At 36.0% G+C, this 19,186-nt stretch overlaps 2 protein-coding genes across 2 annotated transcripts; both read left to right on the top strand.

Annotated features, from left to right (window-relative positions):
• Window positions 1-3,093: 3,093 nt before the first annotated feature.
• LOC116171492 (adult-specific cuticular protein ACP-20-like) lies at window positions 3,094-3,694 on the top strand. Its single transcript, XM_031488358.1, has 3 exons — window positions 3,094-3,179; window positions 3,232-3,399; window positions 3,446-3,694. The coding sequence occupies exons 1-3, from the start codon at window positions 3,171-3,173 to the stop codon at window positions 3,692-3,694; spliced, it is 426 nt and encodes a 141-aa protein (XP_031344218.1). The 5' UTR covers window positions 3,094-3,170.
• A 5,474-nt stretch (window positions 3,695-9,168) lies between these two features.
• LOC116171493 (cuticle protein 19-like) lies at window positions 9,169-9,706 on the top strand. Its single transcript, XM_031488359.1, has 3 exons — window positions 9,169-9,197; window positions 9,246-9,368; window positions 9,415-9,706. The coding sequence occupies exons 1-3, from the start codon at window positions 9,189-9,191 to the stop codon at window positions 9,667-9,669; spliced, it is 387 nt and encodes a 128-aa protein (XP_031344219.1). The 5' UTR covers window positions 9,169-9,188; the 3' UTR covers window positions 9,670-9,706.
• The last annotated feature ends 9,480 nt before the right edge of the window (window positions 9,707-19,186 follow it).

Genomic DNA, 19,186 nt, shown 5'->3' with positions numbered 1-19,186 from the left:
TCCCGGTATTTGCGAGATCCCGCAAAATTTTAAATAAATTGGCAAATAAGCAATTTTGTGCGGTTAACTTTTGTATTAAAATAAATCGCTAATTATCACAATATTCAACAAAAAACTACCTTCAGTCTAACTAAAAAAAATCACCTGTAAGGTTTAGTGTAAAGCATAAAAAGGTAAACTTCTAAAGTACCTCAACAATCATAGTACATTTTTAACGAAAACAGTTTAACAATTATTTTAAAAATAATTTCCCCGTTATGCGTTTCATTAACAAAGCAAACAGGGTCGTCCCCTTGGTCGACCAATTCCTCAGTCCCGCAAATCCCGCGGGATCCCGCTCCATTTATGTCCGGGATTAATCCCTCAAAAATGCTGCAGGATCCCGGTATTTCGGGATCCCGCGATCCCGGTATCTAGTACGAGACAATCTTTAAATTCTTCCCTGTACACGTACGGCATTCACTATAAAGAAAAATCCTAATATTTACTTTGAATGTTATTAAGTTCAAAGGCACAATGGCCTCGATAGACTACCCGAAAATTACCAAAAATTAACTAAAAACCTGGGCACGAATCCAAAAATCTGACATTAATGAAAACTCCATCTGGATCGCAGTTTGAGTCAATTAAATACACCGTTAATTAATTGAGAAAGAACACTTAAAGAATTTAAAACAACAATGCTGAAAAAGGCGCAGGTTTGTTGAATTAAATGGCAAAATTTGGTAGCCTTTCGAACGGTGAAAAACTTTTCATTTTAACGAATGAACAAACCTTTCTTCACTACGCTTCACTTACTCAACCTCGAACTGCTCCAAACAAAACGTCTACATGACGTTGTTTACACAACAATACCAAGAACTCAGAAGAACCTGAGGAATAAAAAAAGAACTTAAAAAAGTCCTGAATTTACGACTCCAGAGTTTCAAGTATATATACAGAAACAACCTTTCGAACGGTGAAAAACTTTTCATTTTAACGAATGAACAAACCTTTCTTCACTACGCTTCACTTACTCAACCTCGAACTGCTCCAAACAAAACGTCTACATGACGTTGTTTACACAACAATACCAAGAACTCAGAAGAACCTGAGGAATAAAAAAAGAACTTAAAAAAGTCCTGAATTTACGACTCCAGAGTTTCAAGTATATATACAGAAACAACAGAAGGAACTGGAATAGTTCACACAAACGGAAGTATCCAAAAAATAGAAAGAACCTGAATGTGCACCAATGCGAATAAACTAAATATCGGACTTATTCGAAGAGTTCGAACAATCCAAAAGAAATTAAGAATGTTATTAATCGTACACACCCAAAAAAATTAAATAGGCCGAGGAACGTGATGAATATCAATAATTGCAAAAATTGAATAGTCTAAAACTTAAAAGGAACGATAGAATCCGAAAAATAAGAAAAACGTGGAGTGTAGTCTGATGAAGCGTCCAAAGGATCTAAAAAAACACGACGTTTTCATGGTCACAATAATTCAACGAATCTGAGGAATCTGAAGAATCTGAAGAAACTGAAATATTCAAAGAATCTCAGTAAACAACATCTGAAAATAAAGATTGGGAAGAATTGGTACAATCTGAAGCATCCAAAGGGACGAAAGATTTCCAAAATTCAAACAATAATCGGAAGAATCCGACAAATGAAAAATCTGAAGTCTGGGGAAACTGAACACAATTTAACAAAATTCGCAAGTATTTTACGGTATAGATTCCTGGAACACTTTTGCAACTGTAAAACCAAGGACAAGCTTGTATTTCGGGATGAAATATTTTGGAAGCTAAACGAACAAATCGATAAGTACGTGTAAAAGGTAAATGGTTTCCAACTGGGGGTTGTACTCACAGCGCTATAAGGGATGAATAAATTAGTAGTGTTTAGAACTAATAACACTGGCCATATTCTAGTAAATAACAGCAAAAACAATGAGGACGTGCTGTACTTTACACGAGATACGCACAAGAAAACACAGGAAAAAAAAGTGGAAGGGGCCAAGATTAAATTTGTTTATAAATCGATTACTCTTTAAGGGTGTATGATCTATAGACAGGAGGTGTAAAAAAAATGGATGCATCATGAATGTCCTAAGTGTTATACCGAGGATAAAATTAAGGAGGTGATGGAAACGTTGATACGCAAACGTATCACTTTGGGCGTTTGGTTTGTTTAGAAAGAGTGCTTATATTGGACAAATTCACATTTAACAGTATCGTTTTCACTCCGCCATCTTGTCGGCCCTAGCGAATTGGACTACTTCCTATAACTCCCTTCGCAACCCTTACATGTGATACATTAGCTCTCGTGTAGCTCCCAGAGTAAAGCCCCGAGAATCCATTTACTTTAGAAAGACACCTCCACCTTTGTAACCCTTTGGCAGGCGTTTTGCTTCGAGATATTGGTTTATATTTTGTGATCATACGCCACTAATAGATAACCTACAAGCAATAATGGGGGTGAAGGCGGACCTCTTGATGGAAAATCAATTTACAATCGCTACAGGGATATCTAGGATAAAAGGAAGTAACCCGAATTCATTTTGCACGAATTACAGCGACGCGTTTACAATGAACGTGTAACAAAAACGACAAAAAGTCTTATTTTTCCAGCACATGCATTATCTAACAATTATTCCCGGAACAACCAAAAAATAAAACGTGTGCGCGGTTTAATCGCGAAGGGATTACGGCGATATCAATTATTCGAGCTTTATGTAATCGCACATTTTCACACCTATGTATTTATATCTAAAATTTCCGATAAACTTACTGGAGCATGCAAATGTGTACGCAACGCAACACTGGGTATAATTAATATTGTTAAGGAAGAATAATTTGCTTTGCTGCAATCGAACCAGTGCAATTACTTGATTGGAATGTCTGTTTACGTCATAATTTAGATGTTATCCCAATCACGCAAACTGAACGGAATCGGAGATGCGCCTGGTCGAAGAGTTAGCAGGAATGAGGTTAAGGTTCGCTGTTTTTAAGTTATGGGAACTTTCTTACAAGTTCACTGATACAGTGTCCGTCTAAAAGTATTGTATAAGCTGAAATACGTAATTGGTTTAAGACTGAAAGTAACTGTCACTATGTAGGAGTATAAATATCGAGTTACTCAGTGCAGATATCAGTCAAAGTTTGTATCTCAACGTTTAACAATGTTCACAGTAAGCAATTCGTTTGGTTTATTTAACCCGTTTGTTTATTCGACTTTTGCAGAAACTCGCCCTTGTTAGCTGCGTCGTTGTTGTGTGCTATGCCCAACATGGTGGCTACGGCCATGGTGCCTCATCCTATGTCTCCTCTAACCAGGGACATGACGGTGGAGTCCCGATCGCCGCCGGCCACGGATACGGCGGCCACCATGAACATGCGGTTGATTACTACGTAAGTCACAAGTGTACACCATACTGAGACTGATTGTAAAATTTAGGCGCATCCGAAATACGAATTCAACTATGGAGTCGCCGATGGTCACACTGGCGACCATAAAAGTCAACACGAAGTACGCGATGGTGATGCCGTTCATGGCGAATATTCCCTACACGAAGCTGACGGAACCATTCGTACCGTTAAGTACACGGCCGATCACAAGAACGGTTTCAATGCCGAAGTTATCCGATCTGGACATGCCGTCCATCCGGAAGTGCACGCGGCCCACGGACACCATGGCCATTATTAGACTGCTTTTGTTAGTGTACAGTATTGTGTTATAGCCAAATTGTGTAAATAAACCTGTTGTGATATCTACGCCAAGTTTAGATGGTGATCCGTTTCTGGTTTTCTCCAGCTCTCCATTCCACAAAAAAAGTCAAAAAGTTTAAGCTTCTAAAAGCAGGTCATCTGAGATGCGATAATTCCAGTTACGGTATGGGTTAAAGGCATATCGAGCCATGTGGACACGTCAAATCGTCGTTCCTTTAGCCATTATCTAAGCAAAGTCACAAAAACTTATTGTCATCAGTTTTCCAGGCGAAGATGAGGTTTTTGTCATTTCTTTTGAGGGTGGAGGGCCCTTATGAACCAACTGCATTTATTTCTGTTTCGTGGGGGCGAGGAGGGGGAGCTGTCATCGTTCGCCAAACGTCCTACCTTACCTGTTGCTGATCAGTCGCAGGTAAGGGGTAGATTCTCCAAATCCATCCCGCAGACCCTTTTTTTATACCGAAATCTTCATGTATAATATTGAACATTGCGCTTTCGGACCTGCACCCAAGCGGTTTCTATAATTTCAAACACACCATTCCTGGTGCTCGATTGTTTTAAATAAAGGTTTTCCTGAGAATGTTGGGTTGAGGGCTCAAACTTGTTTCTTCAACGTAGGTATGGATCAGGGTATGGATATACCAGAAAGTCAAGTTTTTGAATTTTTTGCCAGGACTTCCCACGTTCACAACTATCCAAATTCTTAAAAATTCTGATAAATTCAGAAAATTTTCAAAATTCAAAGAAGCCAAGAGTTTCTGGATAGAAAATGGGATATTTTGGAAAGGATCTATAGATCTGGAATGCTTTCCCAGAAAACTCTGAAAAGGCGACTTGAAGATTGCACAGATCTAGACCAATTTGAAGAGTAGAATACTTTGAAAAACATTTGCATACTCTGTAAGTTCAGTGCCCTAGAAAGAGTTGCTCGGATCCTTTCTGGAGATTTTGAGAGAGTAGCATACCTTAACCAAAGCTGGACAGGCCTCAGGAAAAAGAGCCAAGACATTCAGAAAATGCGCTGAACAGGTTCGAAGAACACTAAGCTTCTCGAAAACCTTGAAGACTCTTGAAAGCTTTATGTTTCCCTAAAAAGTCTGAATACTATAAATTACCAGGGTCATAACCGTCATTTTCAGAGCGTGGGAGGATATTTTCAAGGCTAAACAAGCCTAATAAAAGCCAGAAAAGGCCTACAGTGGATACATTTCTTTAAAGATGGCACAGAAAGTAACTGTGGGTAAGCAATAAAGTCCCCAGAAAGCTCGACAAGAACCCAAAAGCTATTGCAAGAGCTTAGAAATACAACCGGGGGTTCTTCAGGTTTTTTTGAAGTTTTATTTATAGCCATTTAGAACCATTCCTTCTCAGATCTATTCCAGATCCTAGAATGCGCGCAAAAGGAGATAGAAATTAGCTCTGAATGTTCTAAACATCCAGAAAATGCGCTAAACAGGTTCGAAGAACACCAAGCTCTTCGAAAACCTTGAAGACTCTTGAAAGCTTTATGTTTCCCTAAAAAGTCTAAATACTAGAACTTACGAGGGTCATAACAGTCATTTTGAGAGCGTGGCAAGATGTTTTCAAGGCTAAACAAGCCTAAGAAAAGCCAGAAAAGGTTTATAGGGGATAAATTTCTTTACAGGTGGCAGAGAAAGTAACTGTGAGTAAGCAATAAAGTGCCCAGAAAGTTCGACAAGAATCCAAAAGCTATTGCAAGAGTTTAGAAATACAACCGGGGGTTCTTCAGGTCTTTTTTGCAGTTTCATTTATAGCCTTCTAGGACTATTCCTTGGCAAAAATCTGAACATGCTAGAGGCCAAAAAGGGATTTTGAAAGCCGTTAAATGGTCTAGAAAAGGCCCAATGACCCTAAAAAGTAGTTATAACCCTGTGCGGGTACTATGAATCTCAAGAAACAACCTGGCAAGCTCTACAAAACTTTCTAAATTGGTTCCGGGCAGAGCTAGGCAGAATACTTTCAAAAAGTATTTGAATACTAAATACTTTTACGTCCAGCACAAGCGAATACTAGATACAGATATATTGAAAAGTATTCAAATACTTTAGAATGCATTCGAATACTTTGAAAAGTATTTCATTATCTTACTTTGAAAAGTATTCGAATACTTGTCACTCAAATACATTAAAAATTTAAAATAGTATACTATATAAAAGGCGTAATACTACTTAAAAAATCAAGTTATACTTTGTATGGGGTTAGCTTTTTTTATATTTCTATTGTTATATACAAATTTAAGGGGAGTAAAAGCGTATTATTATTATTGTATTATTATTATTATATTATTATATAGGAGGTACCTACCAGGACCTTTCTTATACCAGTTATATCTTTAAGAATACGTGTACTAGTTTTCAAAGCGTCGTGCACATGATACGTACGTCTTTCTGAAATTAATCCTAGCGATTTTGGAACAGATCCATTTTTGACCATCCGTTTGTCCGTGTGCATGATAACTTGTTTAGAAACGTGCAATCGCTTTGAAAATTGGTACACATGGTCTTAAGGATATAAGAAAGGTCCCTATTGTTTTTAAGTTACGTAGACTATCGAGTTCGGTATTCAGATGTATCGGATTTTTATATTTGATTTTGTGACAATGGAAACTTTCCCTAAACATTTCTAAATTGTTCTCAAATATTTGAATAACTTAAAAGTACTGCCTTTTTTTGAGGCCGGAAAAAAAAATTGTCTGAGATCGACCGGGATCGACATTTTCTTATAGAATTTGGCCCGTAAAATCCATAATTTCAAACAGTTTGAAGATTGGGCTACTAGATCAAAAGTTACAGCCCTTTGAATTTTTTTTCGAAATTTGTTTTTTGTCCATAACTTTTTATTGAGAGGTCTAATCGAAAACGTACGAATTGTTTTGGATTCTACGCACCAAAATTAATAAGAAAAAGTGTTTTCCCGAGAAATTTTGGTGTAGTCGATTTTTGGTAAAAAAGGAAGGTTATACACTGCCTTTTTTTGAGCCCCGAAAAAAAAATTGTCTCAGATCGACCCGGAAAAAAATTTTCTTATAGAATGTGGCCTGTAGAATCCATAATTTCAAACAGTTCCAAGATTGGGCTACTATTTCAAAAGTTACAGCCCTTTGAATTTTTTTTCGAAATTGGTTTCTAGTCTATAACTTTTGATTGAGAAGTCTAATCGAAAAAGTACGAATTGTTTTGGATTTTACGCACTAAAATTAATACGAAAAAGTGTTTTCCCGAGAAATTTTGGAGTAGTCGATTTTTGGTAAAAAAAAAGGAAGGTTAAGTATTCAAATACTATGCGAAGTATTCGAATACTTCTCAAAGTATTCAAATACCTTGTGAAGTATTCGAATACTTTACGAAGTATCCAAATTCTTTGCGAAGTATCCGAATACTAAATATTTGTTAAAGTATTTGAGTTACAAATACAAATACTGCTTCCATAAAAGTATTTAATTACAAAGTATTTGAATACTTTAAAGGATTTGAATACTAAAAAGTATTTACAAAATCAAATACTGCCCAGCTCTGGTTCCGGGGGTCTAAGGGAGTGTGTCCCCCCAGTAGAAACAGTTTTGTTGCTACCCCTAACCACCATGAGGTTTTAAATCCTCGCCACCCTTTGTCTTCTTATGACTGGGGGATATTCAATACCCTTTTTGCTTTTTTTCCTATGCAGATTGTGCTAGACATTTATAAGTGCTACTGAAGCGTGAAAAGCTCTGAAAAGGACCTGAAACGATCTAAAAAGTGTCTAATAACTCTACAAAGGCGTGTAGTTAATATATCTAAAGTTGTATAAGGGTGCTATTTAATATCTAAAAGGCTCGAGTAATCATTCACTTGGTAAATGAGTGGCCTACAGTGGAAAGTGATCACAAAATAATATCTGGAATGGTTTCCAATTTCCAATTTATTAAATCCAGTTAATTTTTTTTTAAGTTTGTGGCCTTACCACTCCTTCGCATCACATTAAAATCATCAGATTATTGAAATGCACACTATTCAACACGTAGTCAACCCACCATACTTTAATCTGAAGCGTTTGAGTAATCCCAAACTCCTCTATTGGCTCGCCTACTAATAGAATGTCTGAAACTAGGGGCGTAGTCGTTCTGGACACGCTATAACCTCTGGAAAGTGCTTATGGCACTTTGAAGAGTGTTTCAGTTGTTTTTAAGAGTGCTCCAAAACTATCGCTAACTTGAAATTTTCTACAATTCGTTGCAAGTACCCATACCTCAAAATCTCTCCCACCAATTGCGTAACTCCTTGGCGAAAAAGTTAATTTAAGACCACTATGTGTGCCATTATCATTAAATGTAGAGCTGCAATATTACGCTAGGACGTCTACATCGTAAAAATTTAAGAAAAATGCCTTCACCCTTCATACAGACTTGAGGAAAAGTGAGGAAAACATGAGAAAAGCTTTAGAGGTACGAAAACCATACAAGAATTTGAGAGGCACTTGGGCGTACCTTTGTGAGAGTATGAGGAGACATTTTAGGAGAATGAGGAAGAAAGACACAAGTGAATGTGAAAGTAATTTGAGGAAAACATGAGATAACCTTGTGAAGAATTTGAGGCGAGCTTCAAGAGAACATAGGACATCTAATAAAGAGCGTCCTCTGAGGATAGAGCTGTTGTTGGTCCTTTTTATGAGTCACTAAATCTCTCTTTCTGGCTTTTATTAGTGTCTACAGCTATGTAGTGGTTTAACAGGTCTGGTAAGAGTTTTTAAAAGTATTTAACCCTCCGTTATCCGCGGGGTAATTGTTTTTTAATTGTCGTTTGGGCAATTTTGTAAATTGCAAGTAACGCTTCAATTTTATTGTGCGAATGTTCTTCACAAGCAAACGTATTAACATGGGCAGTCGGTCTTTGAAGGAAATTTGGAAGGACCAAGGATCAAGTGCAGATTTTCCCTATGCAACACAAGGACAAAATGTTAAAACGGTGATCGATACCCATTCGTAAAGAACACATAGCAAAGATTTAGTGTAAACCGAGTACCAACCAAGAAGACGACTAGTTTTAACGTAGTAAGTACAAATCTGTACAAATTTTTGAGATGACCATTGACTTGATTTATGTACGTATCGCGGATGCCCATATTAATTAGATGGAACGCCCTCCGCCACTCTTTGTGATCATTATATCGGAACTAATACAACATGTTGTAAGCTTATTTGAAATAGCTTGCATAAACAATTATTCAATTTTTCAAAAAAGTGTAGCAAAAATTGTTATTCGCACTGGCGTAACTGAATGCGAGCGAAATTAAAGTCAAGGTTACATTTGCATTTCTTTACCTAAGATGTAGATTTCTTTTTATTTAAATACTGTAAGGTGGAATGCATAACAAATAATTAAGAATGAAAGTGAGTGTGTCGCGAATTTACTATAAATAAACGGATATTGTTTATCAATAGTCAGTTCACGCTAACACCCAATCAAGGCAACAAAATGTACTTTGTGAGTGTGCACCTGGTGAAATTACCGTTATTAAGTATTTTATTTCAGAGTTTCGTTGTAATCAGTGCAGTGGTTTTGGCATGCAGTGCCCAGCACTATGGCTATGGAAACGAAGGGTCGTCCTGGTCGGGACATGGTGGTGGTCATGGCGGTCACGCTGTCGACTACTATGTAAGTACTCTCGCTTTTGGTATTACTCTAGTAATGGCATTTGCAGGCACATCCCAAATATGAATTCAAATACGGGGTGGACGATGCTCACACCGGTGACCACAAGAGCCAGTACGAGGTACGCGATGGAGACGCAGTCCACGGAGAGTACTCCTTACACGAGGCCGATGGTACCATTCGCACTGTGAAGTACACAGCTGACCACAAGAACGGTTTTAACGCACAGGTTATCAGATCTGGTCACGCCAGTCACCCACAACACTACGCCACCCATGGACATGGACACTATGGCCACTACTAATTTGTAGAGAAATCCTAGATAAATTTCAATTGTATATAGCGAAATAAACATTTTTAACTGTTACATGGTTTAAACAACTAAACGCACATAGAAGTAGCAGAATGTTAAAGCGGTGAAAACGGAACCTTTGGCCAAAGTACTTTGACTTGGAGGACCAGGAAATGTATGCAAATTTTATTCGCAAAGTTCTCAGTAACAGAAGACGAATGCCAGAAACCATGTAACTTTTAAACCCCAAAACCAACGACAGACATGTTAGCGAGGGAAACTGGATATCGCAAATTGAGGTAATCTTGAGGAAGCAACTTAGTGTAGTTCTAGGTACGGCCTGGTTGGCCCTTTAACGCTACCACAGCCAACGACTATGATAATTAATCTACTGGGTAGTTCAAATGTGCACTTTTAGGTTAGTTAAATGACCGTTACAAGTTACAACCCTGTGATGTATCAGAAACTCAAACTCAACGTGTAGATTATCTGGCAAAAATAGTATATTAAAAGACAAGTGTATAATGAAGTCGTTAAAGCACTCGCACGACGCGTAACGCAGAAACTATGTTCTAGGGACGCCCCATAAACAAACCTGAATTTTGGTGTAGTTAAATCATTCACTATCCAATAACTGCATCAAAAATTATAGACAAAATACAATTTGTATGCATATGAGTAAATAAACTATTTTTCAAATAAGATTATGTCGTAAGTTTAAACGTCAACGCGATTATTCGAGATATTAAACAATAATTATTGGTCGGCATTAAATTCCAATGGCATAAATGTAGTTGGAGATACTTTTCCAATTACATTATGGATACGTGGATGAAGCTTGTAAAGAGGCAATTCTAGAAGTAAGTAGGTAACGCAGTTACCCTCATAGAATGAGGTTAGCAATCTTTTTTCCCTTGTAACAACCCCACTGTTCGAGCTTTTCAAGTGATATGGGAAGAACTTAAAAGTATTATTCTAGAAATAGGTCGTGCAGTTCAGGAATGCGAAACATTTAAAAAAGTCTATAAACCCTCACGTATAACCTACCCACGTTTGCAAATTTAGTATTTCGGATTTATCTCACGCGCCTCTAAATACCGAAACGCAAATACAGAAATCATCTAAATCTACATATAATTTTCACAATTTTCCTGATGGAAGAGATCGAAAAACGTATATTTGTGATTTGAATTACCCGATACGCCTTTTTTTGTAGATTGAGCTGACGCGAATCTAGGTTGCGAATGATTTTTAACACGTCGCATAAATCATACGGCGCTACCCTAATTACGATCGACAAGTGAAATATTAGAATTTCGGTGGAAATTAATATTCGAGTTAGAATAAATAACCCTTTATGATATGCTCAAAATCAACAATGTATAAGATATTATGAACAGCATGCCCATTCTTGCGTGGAAAATATAAATGTATGTATTCCCAGATACATAAATTACTTTACGGTGCGTGCCAACTTTTTAATTTTAATTAGTTGGAAATTTTAATTAACATCATGTTTTCGCTAATCGAAACAACATTTGTTGCTAAATAAATTGTAATCTCATTAATCGTACAGGTTTTAAGGTCAGTAGAAAATCAAATGGCAACTGCTAATTTATGTGGCTTAGGTAAAAAATTTCCTCGTTCCCCCTTTGTGATATGATGGAAAAACTGCCACGAAAAACCGAAGCAGTACCACTAAAAACTTTATTTAAATGTACAATGTGTAGATTTACATTTTGAGTCCGAATTTATCCATTAATAGAGTCCTGTTTTGAACGTTCTGAATTTGTGAGCCATGGGTCTTCAGCCTGTTCGGAAATTCTTTGAAATTTACGCACTGCTGCAAGTTGTGGTTGGGTGCTGTGGGAAGGTTCCCTGATTATCTATTGAATCACTGAAATAGCCCAATCCACTAGATTCTGTGATTAATCTTAGTTTCTTTAGCCTCGTGCATACAGTCATTCCAATCGATAAGAAATACTCACTTCAAACGTATTCTATGAATTCCAGGTAATTATATAAAAATCAAGTAATCCACAATCTAATCCATAGCTTGCATAAGACTTAGAATTCCAAATGAATTCCGTGAATAGTTTGAATTCTATTAGAATTCTATTAATCCTATAAGAATTCAATAATTTCCAAAAAGAATCGCATCTTTCTCATAAAACGTTGAGGTACTCTTCTTGCTCGATATGTTCTAAACTAAACTCTTTGATGCAACCCTCTTCTCCATTTTTCAAATTAAAATTTTAACTTTTTTTAGTCCTTTCTGAATATTCTAGAATTTCCAATTTATTTCCTTTTGAAAAGTAGCAAAGACAGAGAACCTAATAAATTGTCTGGATTTCTTAGTCCTCTGAATTTACTTATATAGTCTTGCGAGTAGCTTCAATTACTGTCCGGAACCCTTTTCTGAGTTTTGCGAGTCAAAGAAATCTTCTATATTTCACCTTTCTGATTGTAATCGGAAAAATCCATATAAACGTACATTTAATGTAATTCAATTTTCAAATATATAAAATAGAAATAGAATTTTCATTGGTTAGTGTCTTTCTTACTACCAATCACGGCTGTTAAAGGTCGGTAATCAGTCCCATTTTTGCCAAAATCACCTGAGTCAAAGGTTTTCTGGTAAGAGTTTATCTCACGCTTACTAAGAAATGTAACCTTATGATAACATGATGTAATTCAAGCTCACACTGACGCTCAAATTTTGAGTCTTTGGAATCTCCTAAAGTTTCTGAATTTACTAAATTATCTGAATACTTTGAATCTAATGCCCTTCTGCCCACAAAGCGTCCATGAATTTTTCTGAACCTTCTGTGAAACTATCGATCAATGTGAATCCACTAGATTTTTTAACCTTGTAGAAGCTCCACGATCTTCGGAATCTAAAAATTTGAAATTCCCCTTAGAGATCTTAAACCATCTCCTAAATTTCCTGGATACAGCGATTCTCTATTGAACATTCGGAACCTTCTTTGGAGCTTTTGAATCTTCCACTTCTCCATAATCATTTGTATTTTCACAACGTTTTGGAACTTCTGTTGGATCTTTCAAAAATAATGAAACCTCTCTTCTCTTTAATTTTCTGAGCCTTCTAATTCCTTTCTTTGTATAAATATATTGTATACAGTGCGATGCAGTTATTGTATCGTAATCAAGTTTTATTGATCCTATAACCAAAATCTATTAACAATACGTCTTCCACCGATCGGTAATCAAGGTTTTTTTGTGTTTGCGGGTGGTTGGGTGGTAACGAACCTTGTGGTTAAAGAATTTCGGATGCGATTTGGGTAATTATTTATAGAAAACTGTATATCCGACAAGCAATTGAATTGAAACCACACAAGTACATTTCGTAAACCATTTATTACCCTAGAATCCATGACAGAGAATGCAATTGGAAAGGGACTTCTCTATCTAGCAATTTCTGCTATGACTCCACTAATTCTCGGTTTTAACAATTTACAGGAAACCGCACGATTGACTTCCCTTCCGTGAAAAGTTTTCATTAAGAAATTTTATAGAAATCATATTTTTCTCCTTTTCAATAAGAAATCCTCGAGTGTCTTGAAACCTAATTTTCTAACAGAATAGAAGTGCATCCAATATGCTTTCCGTTTTCATTTTTCCTTGAAATAGCACGAATAGATATATAAAGGAAAACGCGACGCGAGAAAAAAATATAACGAAACCACCCGAACGGCAATAACACAAGCGTCCTTTATTTATTTATCAGCATTAAAATTAGAATGGAACGTATACGTTTTACAAGCAGAAGTCCTTTGAAAGTGTTTAGAGACGAGACGTGTGCAAAAGATGCTAAAAGAAAATTCTTTCTATCCGGAAAAATCTCCATACAAATGGCCTTGTCAGAATTTGAGTTGGCATTTTTAAACAAGTAAGGTCGATAGGGATTTCCATATTTCGTGCCTTTGCATCCCTTTTCTAAGGAACTTTATCGTAAAGACGGAGGTTGAGTTGTAGTATGAAACGCATGTAGGTATGCTGTATGATATTTTTCAGAGAAAAGGTAATAATCTCGGACACACTCCTGCGGTTTCTCTTTGTGCAAACTTAAAAACCAACGAGAGATGCTGGAAACTGTCAAAGATTCTCATAATATCTGAAAAATTTCCCACTTTTGATTCCGAAGTCAATAGAGAGTTTTAAAGAAATTTATAAATCTACAAAAGTATCGCCTCCCAACGGGATTTTTGTACCTTTAATATTAGTCTTTTAGATCCTTAATCTCTGAGCCTAGAAAAGCCGAAACTTAAGACGATTTGATTCGCTAATAACTTTAAAGTCTCCAAGTGTCTTTAAGAGTGCAACCTTTAACAGGTTTGATGAAGTTAATAGCCTTTGAGATACTTAAGGTCCCTTAGAAACATCTAAGAGCTTTCATTAGTCATTACGAAAATTTAAGTCTTCAAAGGCATTTCAGGACCTTTAAGGCTTTTATGCAATTCTGCAGCCACTAAGGTCACTGTCGCGCCCCACAGGGTGATTTTGAGGTATTGGGGGCCTTAAATGCTTTTACATAGAGCTTGTGCAAAGATAGCTAGATAGTACGAGTCTAATACTAAAAACTGGCTCTATGTATTTCCATTAAAAAGACCCTCAAGTATTTATAAAAGATTTCGGTTTCCGGGAAATATGACGTGTTTGTCCTAGAATATTCGGAAAAGTTCTGCAGCACTCGTGAACATTCTAGAAAGATAGTTGTTTGCTATCTAAGCAAATAGAATTGTTTCTCGAAACAGTTCCAACGTCGATGCTAGATCCTGTAGCATAAATCTTCACTTCTTAAGTATGTACTTCTAATTTCCTGAATAATTTCTTCATTCTTCTATTTCCTGAACTTCTTTTTCATCTTAATCAAATTCTTATTCACTCACTCAACATTTTTTGTCACCTAAACGAATACTATTCCATTAATTTACTATGAAAAATTAACTAATCCTTTTTGGCTACCAATAGAAAGATCGGCAAGTCACAAAAAGCAAAATCTACCATAAAAAGACATTCTTAAGTGCCTTCATTTTAAATTATTACTCCAAATCAATCAAATAAAGAACCGAGCATTTCCAATAAGCAAGGAACAAGGCCGTTTGGAGAATGACCGAATTCGCAAAGGAATAGAAAATTGATGCCAATGCGTTAGTGGAACATCTTCCTCAAATTGCATTTAGTTAACCGAAGGGTGGGATTCATGATCGCTGATAAGCGCGAGCCGAGTGGCCGCAGGAAAAACGTACGTGGCATATACGTATAAATCACCTAGTGGATTGCGAGAAGGCATAATTGTGGAGATTTGCCGCAATCCGATATATGTGCTTCCAAATTACAAATCCCTAATTGCCAGCGATGTTTATGTTACAATATAATTAAAGGAAAGGTATAATAATGTATATTTACAAACTGACATAATTATCAGGGTTGCTGGCGTACTAAAATTCGCAATCCGTAAGCGGTTTATACCCGTATTATATACTTTAAAGCAAATCCTCAAAGTGGAACACACATAACATCTATTACAATTAAATGGGCATAATACACCATTTCGGGATAAAAGAGAACAGCATTCCTTTCATCAATATGACGTCTAATAAATTTGCGGTATATTTTGGAGATAATAAAGGTGTAAATGTGCAAGGCAGCAAATATTTCACGGTCCATTGTATCCTCCTCAACGAACCACAATCCCTTCTGACGTAACAACATTCGCAATGGAGTGAAAATAAAGATTTTCACATAAAACTTGTGAATGCGTGTGTTGGGGGTTGTTGCGTTACGAGGAAACATTCTAAATTAAGTGCTAAAACTAGTAGATCGAGTGTAAGTAATTAATCGGGTTTTGTGTCACTTTAATAAACTTGATAATCTGAAAATGGGGGATAAATAGTGACAGCTCTCTTGCTTTCATTTCATTTAATTTCAATTATCTGTGAAAGACGGTCTGCCCTTTCTTTAGAATATCGGAAGGTTTACTACCGTGGTTTTCTTTATTCGGATATTCGCATTGCTTTATTTTAAGACGCTTTCCTTTACCTTACTTCGGGAATTGGGGGGCTGACAAAGTATAGAGATTCTATTTCCTAATAGGGTCATTTAGCAGTAATTGTGAAAAGTTGACAAGGTTCACGGGTTCAAGGAAGAGGCGTATAGTAAGAAGAGGGCGAAGCAGCGGCATAACCGCAAGCACTATTTTAATAAATCAATCAATGGAAATCTACAATTAATGACGGACTTGTTCCAAAAGGATTCACGAAGAGAGAATAAAGGGGATTTAGGAAAATCCCAATGAGAAATAAGATCCGAGAGTTGGAGGTGAAGAATCCTTCGACTCATGGGATATTTTACATCAATTTATAATTTTCAAAATCCTCGGATTATTCAGATCCTTTGGATTCTTCGGATTTTTCGAATACCTCTTCTGATTTCTCAGATTGTTTGATTTTTATAGATCGAGTTCCTTCTATTGTTTGGATTGTTCCCTTTTATTGGACTCTTCAAGAATCAGTCAAAAGCGTTCCGATACTTGATATTCTTCAATTTTAGATTCCATCTGAATTTAAACCGAACCGAAGAAGATTTAAGAAACAGAACAACAGCTTCATGCCACCAGAAAGATAAACAGAGGAACAGAGAGCTCAACTTTCATGCTGAAATTCATACAGGGTGCTCAAAAAAAGTTCTGAAAGGTAAAATTGCAGCCCATTATATACTACGACCAACTATTTTGATACTTTATTGTATAGATTCTAAAGAATAATTGATGTATCAATTTTGAAGCAATTATCACAGAACATAAGAAAGAAAACTAATTTAAACTAATAAAAAGATGAATTTACTCCTGTGGTTCTCAGCCGGTGGGTTGCGACTCACTATTGTAGACGTTTTTATTATGTACTTATGGAAAAAAAATGATAATTTATAGGGGGGGTCAGCAAAATACTCAACTCAAAAAGGGAGTCGCAGTGATTTACTTGAAACTCTTAATTAAGACATTTAATTAGTAATAGGTGCTTTCCACGGATCTGGATAATAGTACGATATAAAAATGACACAATGCATCATTTACGGACGCATTGTACCCTGTTAGATAAATTGATGCGGTCCAAACATTTGAGTTATTGTAATGTATTGTACTGTCCCGGTTATAATTTGTATTAGTGTCCAATTTTAACTGTGTGTACCGGTTAAATTACTGCAGGTATTCTATTTGATATTAATTTTGCGGTAACTATAGAGCGCCGTAATAAATTTGCATCATTCACTGTGTAAAGTGTGTGATATAGTAGGGAAATGAATCTCATTTGTTATCGTAAATAAACTCTTTTTTGCGTTAAATGAGTAATCCATGTTAACGACTTAAAGTCCGTTATGATTAATCGTAATCGCAATAAAATATGACCGGAAGTTTAATGGCGCACAGACCTGCCGGGTTCCAGTTTGACTTAACTTTCAAATTTATTATACCAAATATAGGCTGAGGGACTAAAAATTTATATGGAATAAGGAAAATTACTTTAAGGGGGAAAAAAATCTTTATCTTGCTGAACAATCCGTTTTAATCTAATGAAATCGTGCGGAGCGGACGGATTTGAAAACCTCTTCGGCGTTACTTTTTGCGTGTTTGCCTCCAATTGTGCATATTATATCGTCAAGTGTTTCTTTTAATTTAAACAATGAAACTTTCTGGAAAATTATTTAAACTGATGGTTTCTAGGTTGAAACTTCTTCTGCTTCTTCTTGGAGAAAATTGCAAGAATCGGTTAGGATTCATACTCGTAAAGCTCTTTAAACCATAGCCAATTATTAGCTTCTTAAATTATTCACAATGATCTACAAGGGAAAGTCTTAAAGCACGCGGAGTATTTGGTTTAAAAAACAGCGGAAGCCCGCGGAACGTAATATTTAAAGAATCCGTATTGTAGCTTTGATACAAAAGCTTTCAGACAATAAAGCGTCAAAAGGAAATTTGCTGCATATTTATTAAATTAAACATGTAATAAAAGCGATTGCAGTGCTTTATGATTATTATATTTACTCTGGAGATATTCAGCCGGAAAGCTCTATATTAAAATAATGTATGCCCTCGTTTTATTTCTTTTTTGTGCAAAACTGTAATTATAACGGGATTGTTTAGTCAACATTCCATTTAAATGGATCGATTGCTAATAGGTCTCTGAAAAATAATATAAGGTACATACAGAGAGCGGATTTTTAAAACTGACGAAAAGTAGGACGGCTTGCTTTGTTGGATCAATGTTGTTGACATGGAGATATGTTTTTTTTACTCCAACGGCGTACGTCATGATCCTTGACAGGACGAAGCCAAATATGATGTGCGTGATTTAAAAAGTTTTTTGGAGAGTCTTCGTTTTGTGTAATCTTCTAGTCTGACGTCTATAATATTTAATTGTGTTTACTCTTCCATATTTATGAATTCAATTCTACTTCAATCGTAATTTTTTTGTTACTGCTTGGGACTTGAGTACCTTTACTCTCCATTAAATCAATATCTCGTTAACAACTTATTCGATACTTAATACAGTCGCTGTTAATTGGGGGATTGCAAGTTTAGAGATTGATCCTACTGTTCCCTTATGAGGTACTTTAACGTTTAAATAATTGCAACCTACCTCCTACGCTTCACTGGAATGGCTTATTTTCGTTGCAACCATAAGAGACCCATGTGAATAAAATTTATTTAACACGAAATTCTAGTCCATGTAAAGATTCGGTTAATTTCAGGGTTAATTTTAACGAAAAAAAATGGAGAAGGTTTTATTATTGTGTTGAGGAGTCCTCGAAAATATTGTAGTGAAATTTAGGGAGGTTAGAGACTCTAAATTAGAGTTTCTAAGGGGTTTTGAATACGTTCACAAATATGATAGACGGTTCAAAAGGGACTGTTTAAACTCAGATCATTGAAAAGACAATGAAGAGTTTTTAAAGAACCATGAAAGGAATTCGACTAAATGTTGGGGGATACTTTGCAAAACTGAGAGATTTTATACTGTATAAAACAAAAAAAAAACTAAATAAACATTATTATTCTTATTACTTTGCAAAATCAAATAGAAATTCGTCATTTTCTATCCTAAAACCACGGGATAACAATAAGCGAACGATGTTTAAAGAGACATTAACTTCCATTGAGTGCATAATTTTATTGAAATTGGACTTTATTCCAACATATTTTAACTGCTAGATTAATTACAATAGCTAAAATAGCATAAAAATTAATTACTGCTTTCTAATACAGTCACAGTACTCATTTTTCAATTTAGTAAGGTTAACTTAATCCTACAAACCAGAGTCAATCATCAAAAACACCAGTACGCAATTGAAGCGCTTTTATGAAAACATAAAATGAAATGCGAGAAAAGCGGAGGCATCGAGCAATGTAAGTAAATTAATTAGGATTAATCATTGGTGCGCTTTATAAAGAAAGGTATGGAGACTAATTAAAAAAGGCTTTCGATGGGGAAATGGCGCAAGAAGATAT

This window comes from Photinus pyralis, unplaced genomic scaffold (assembly GCF_008802855.1).
Source record: "Photinus pyralis isolate 1611_PpyrPB1 unplaced genomic scaffold, Ppyr1.3 Ppyr1.4_LG5, whole genome shotgun sequence".
NCBI classification, from domain to species: Eukaryota; Metazoa; Arthropoda; class Insecta; order Coleoptera; family Lampyridae; genus Photinus; species Photinus pyralis.
Note: the sequence above shows the minus strand (reverse complement) of the source record. Positions and strands in the feature narration are given on the sequence as shown.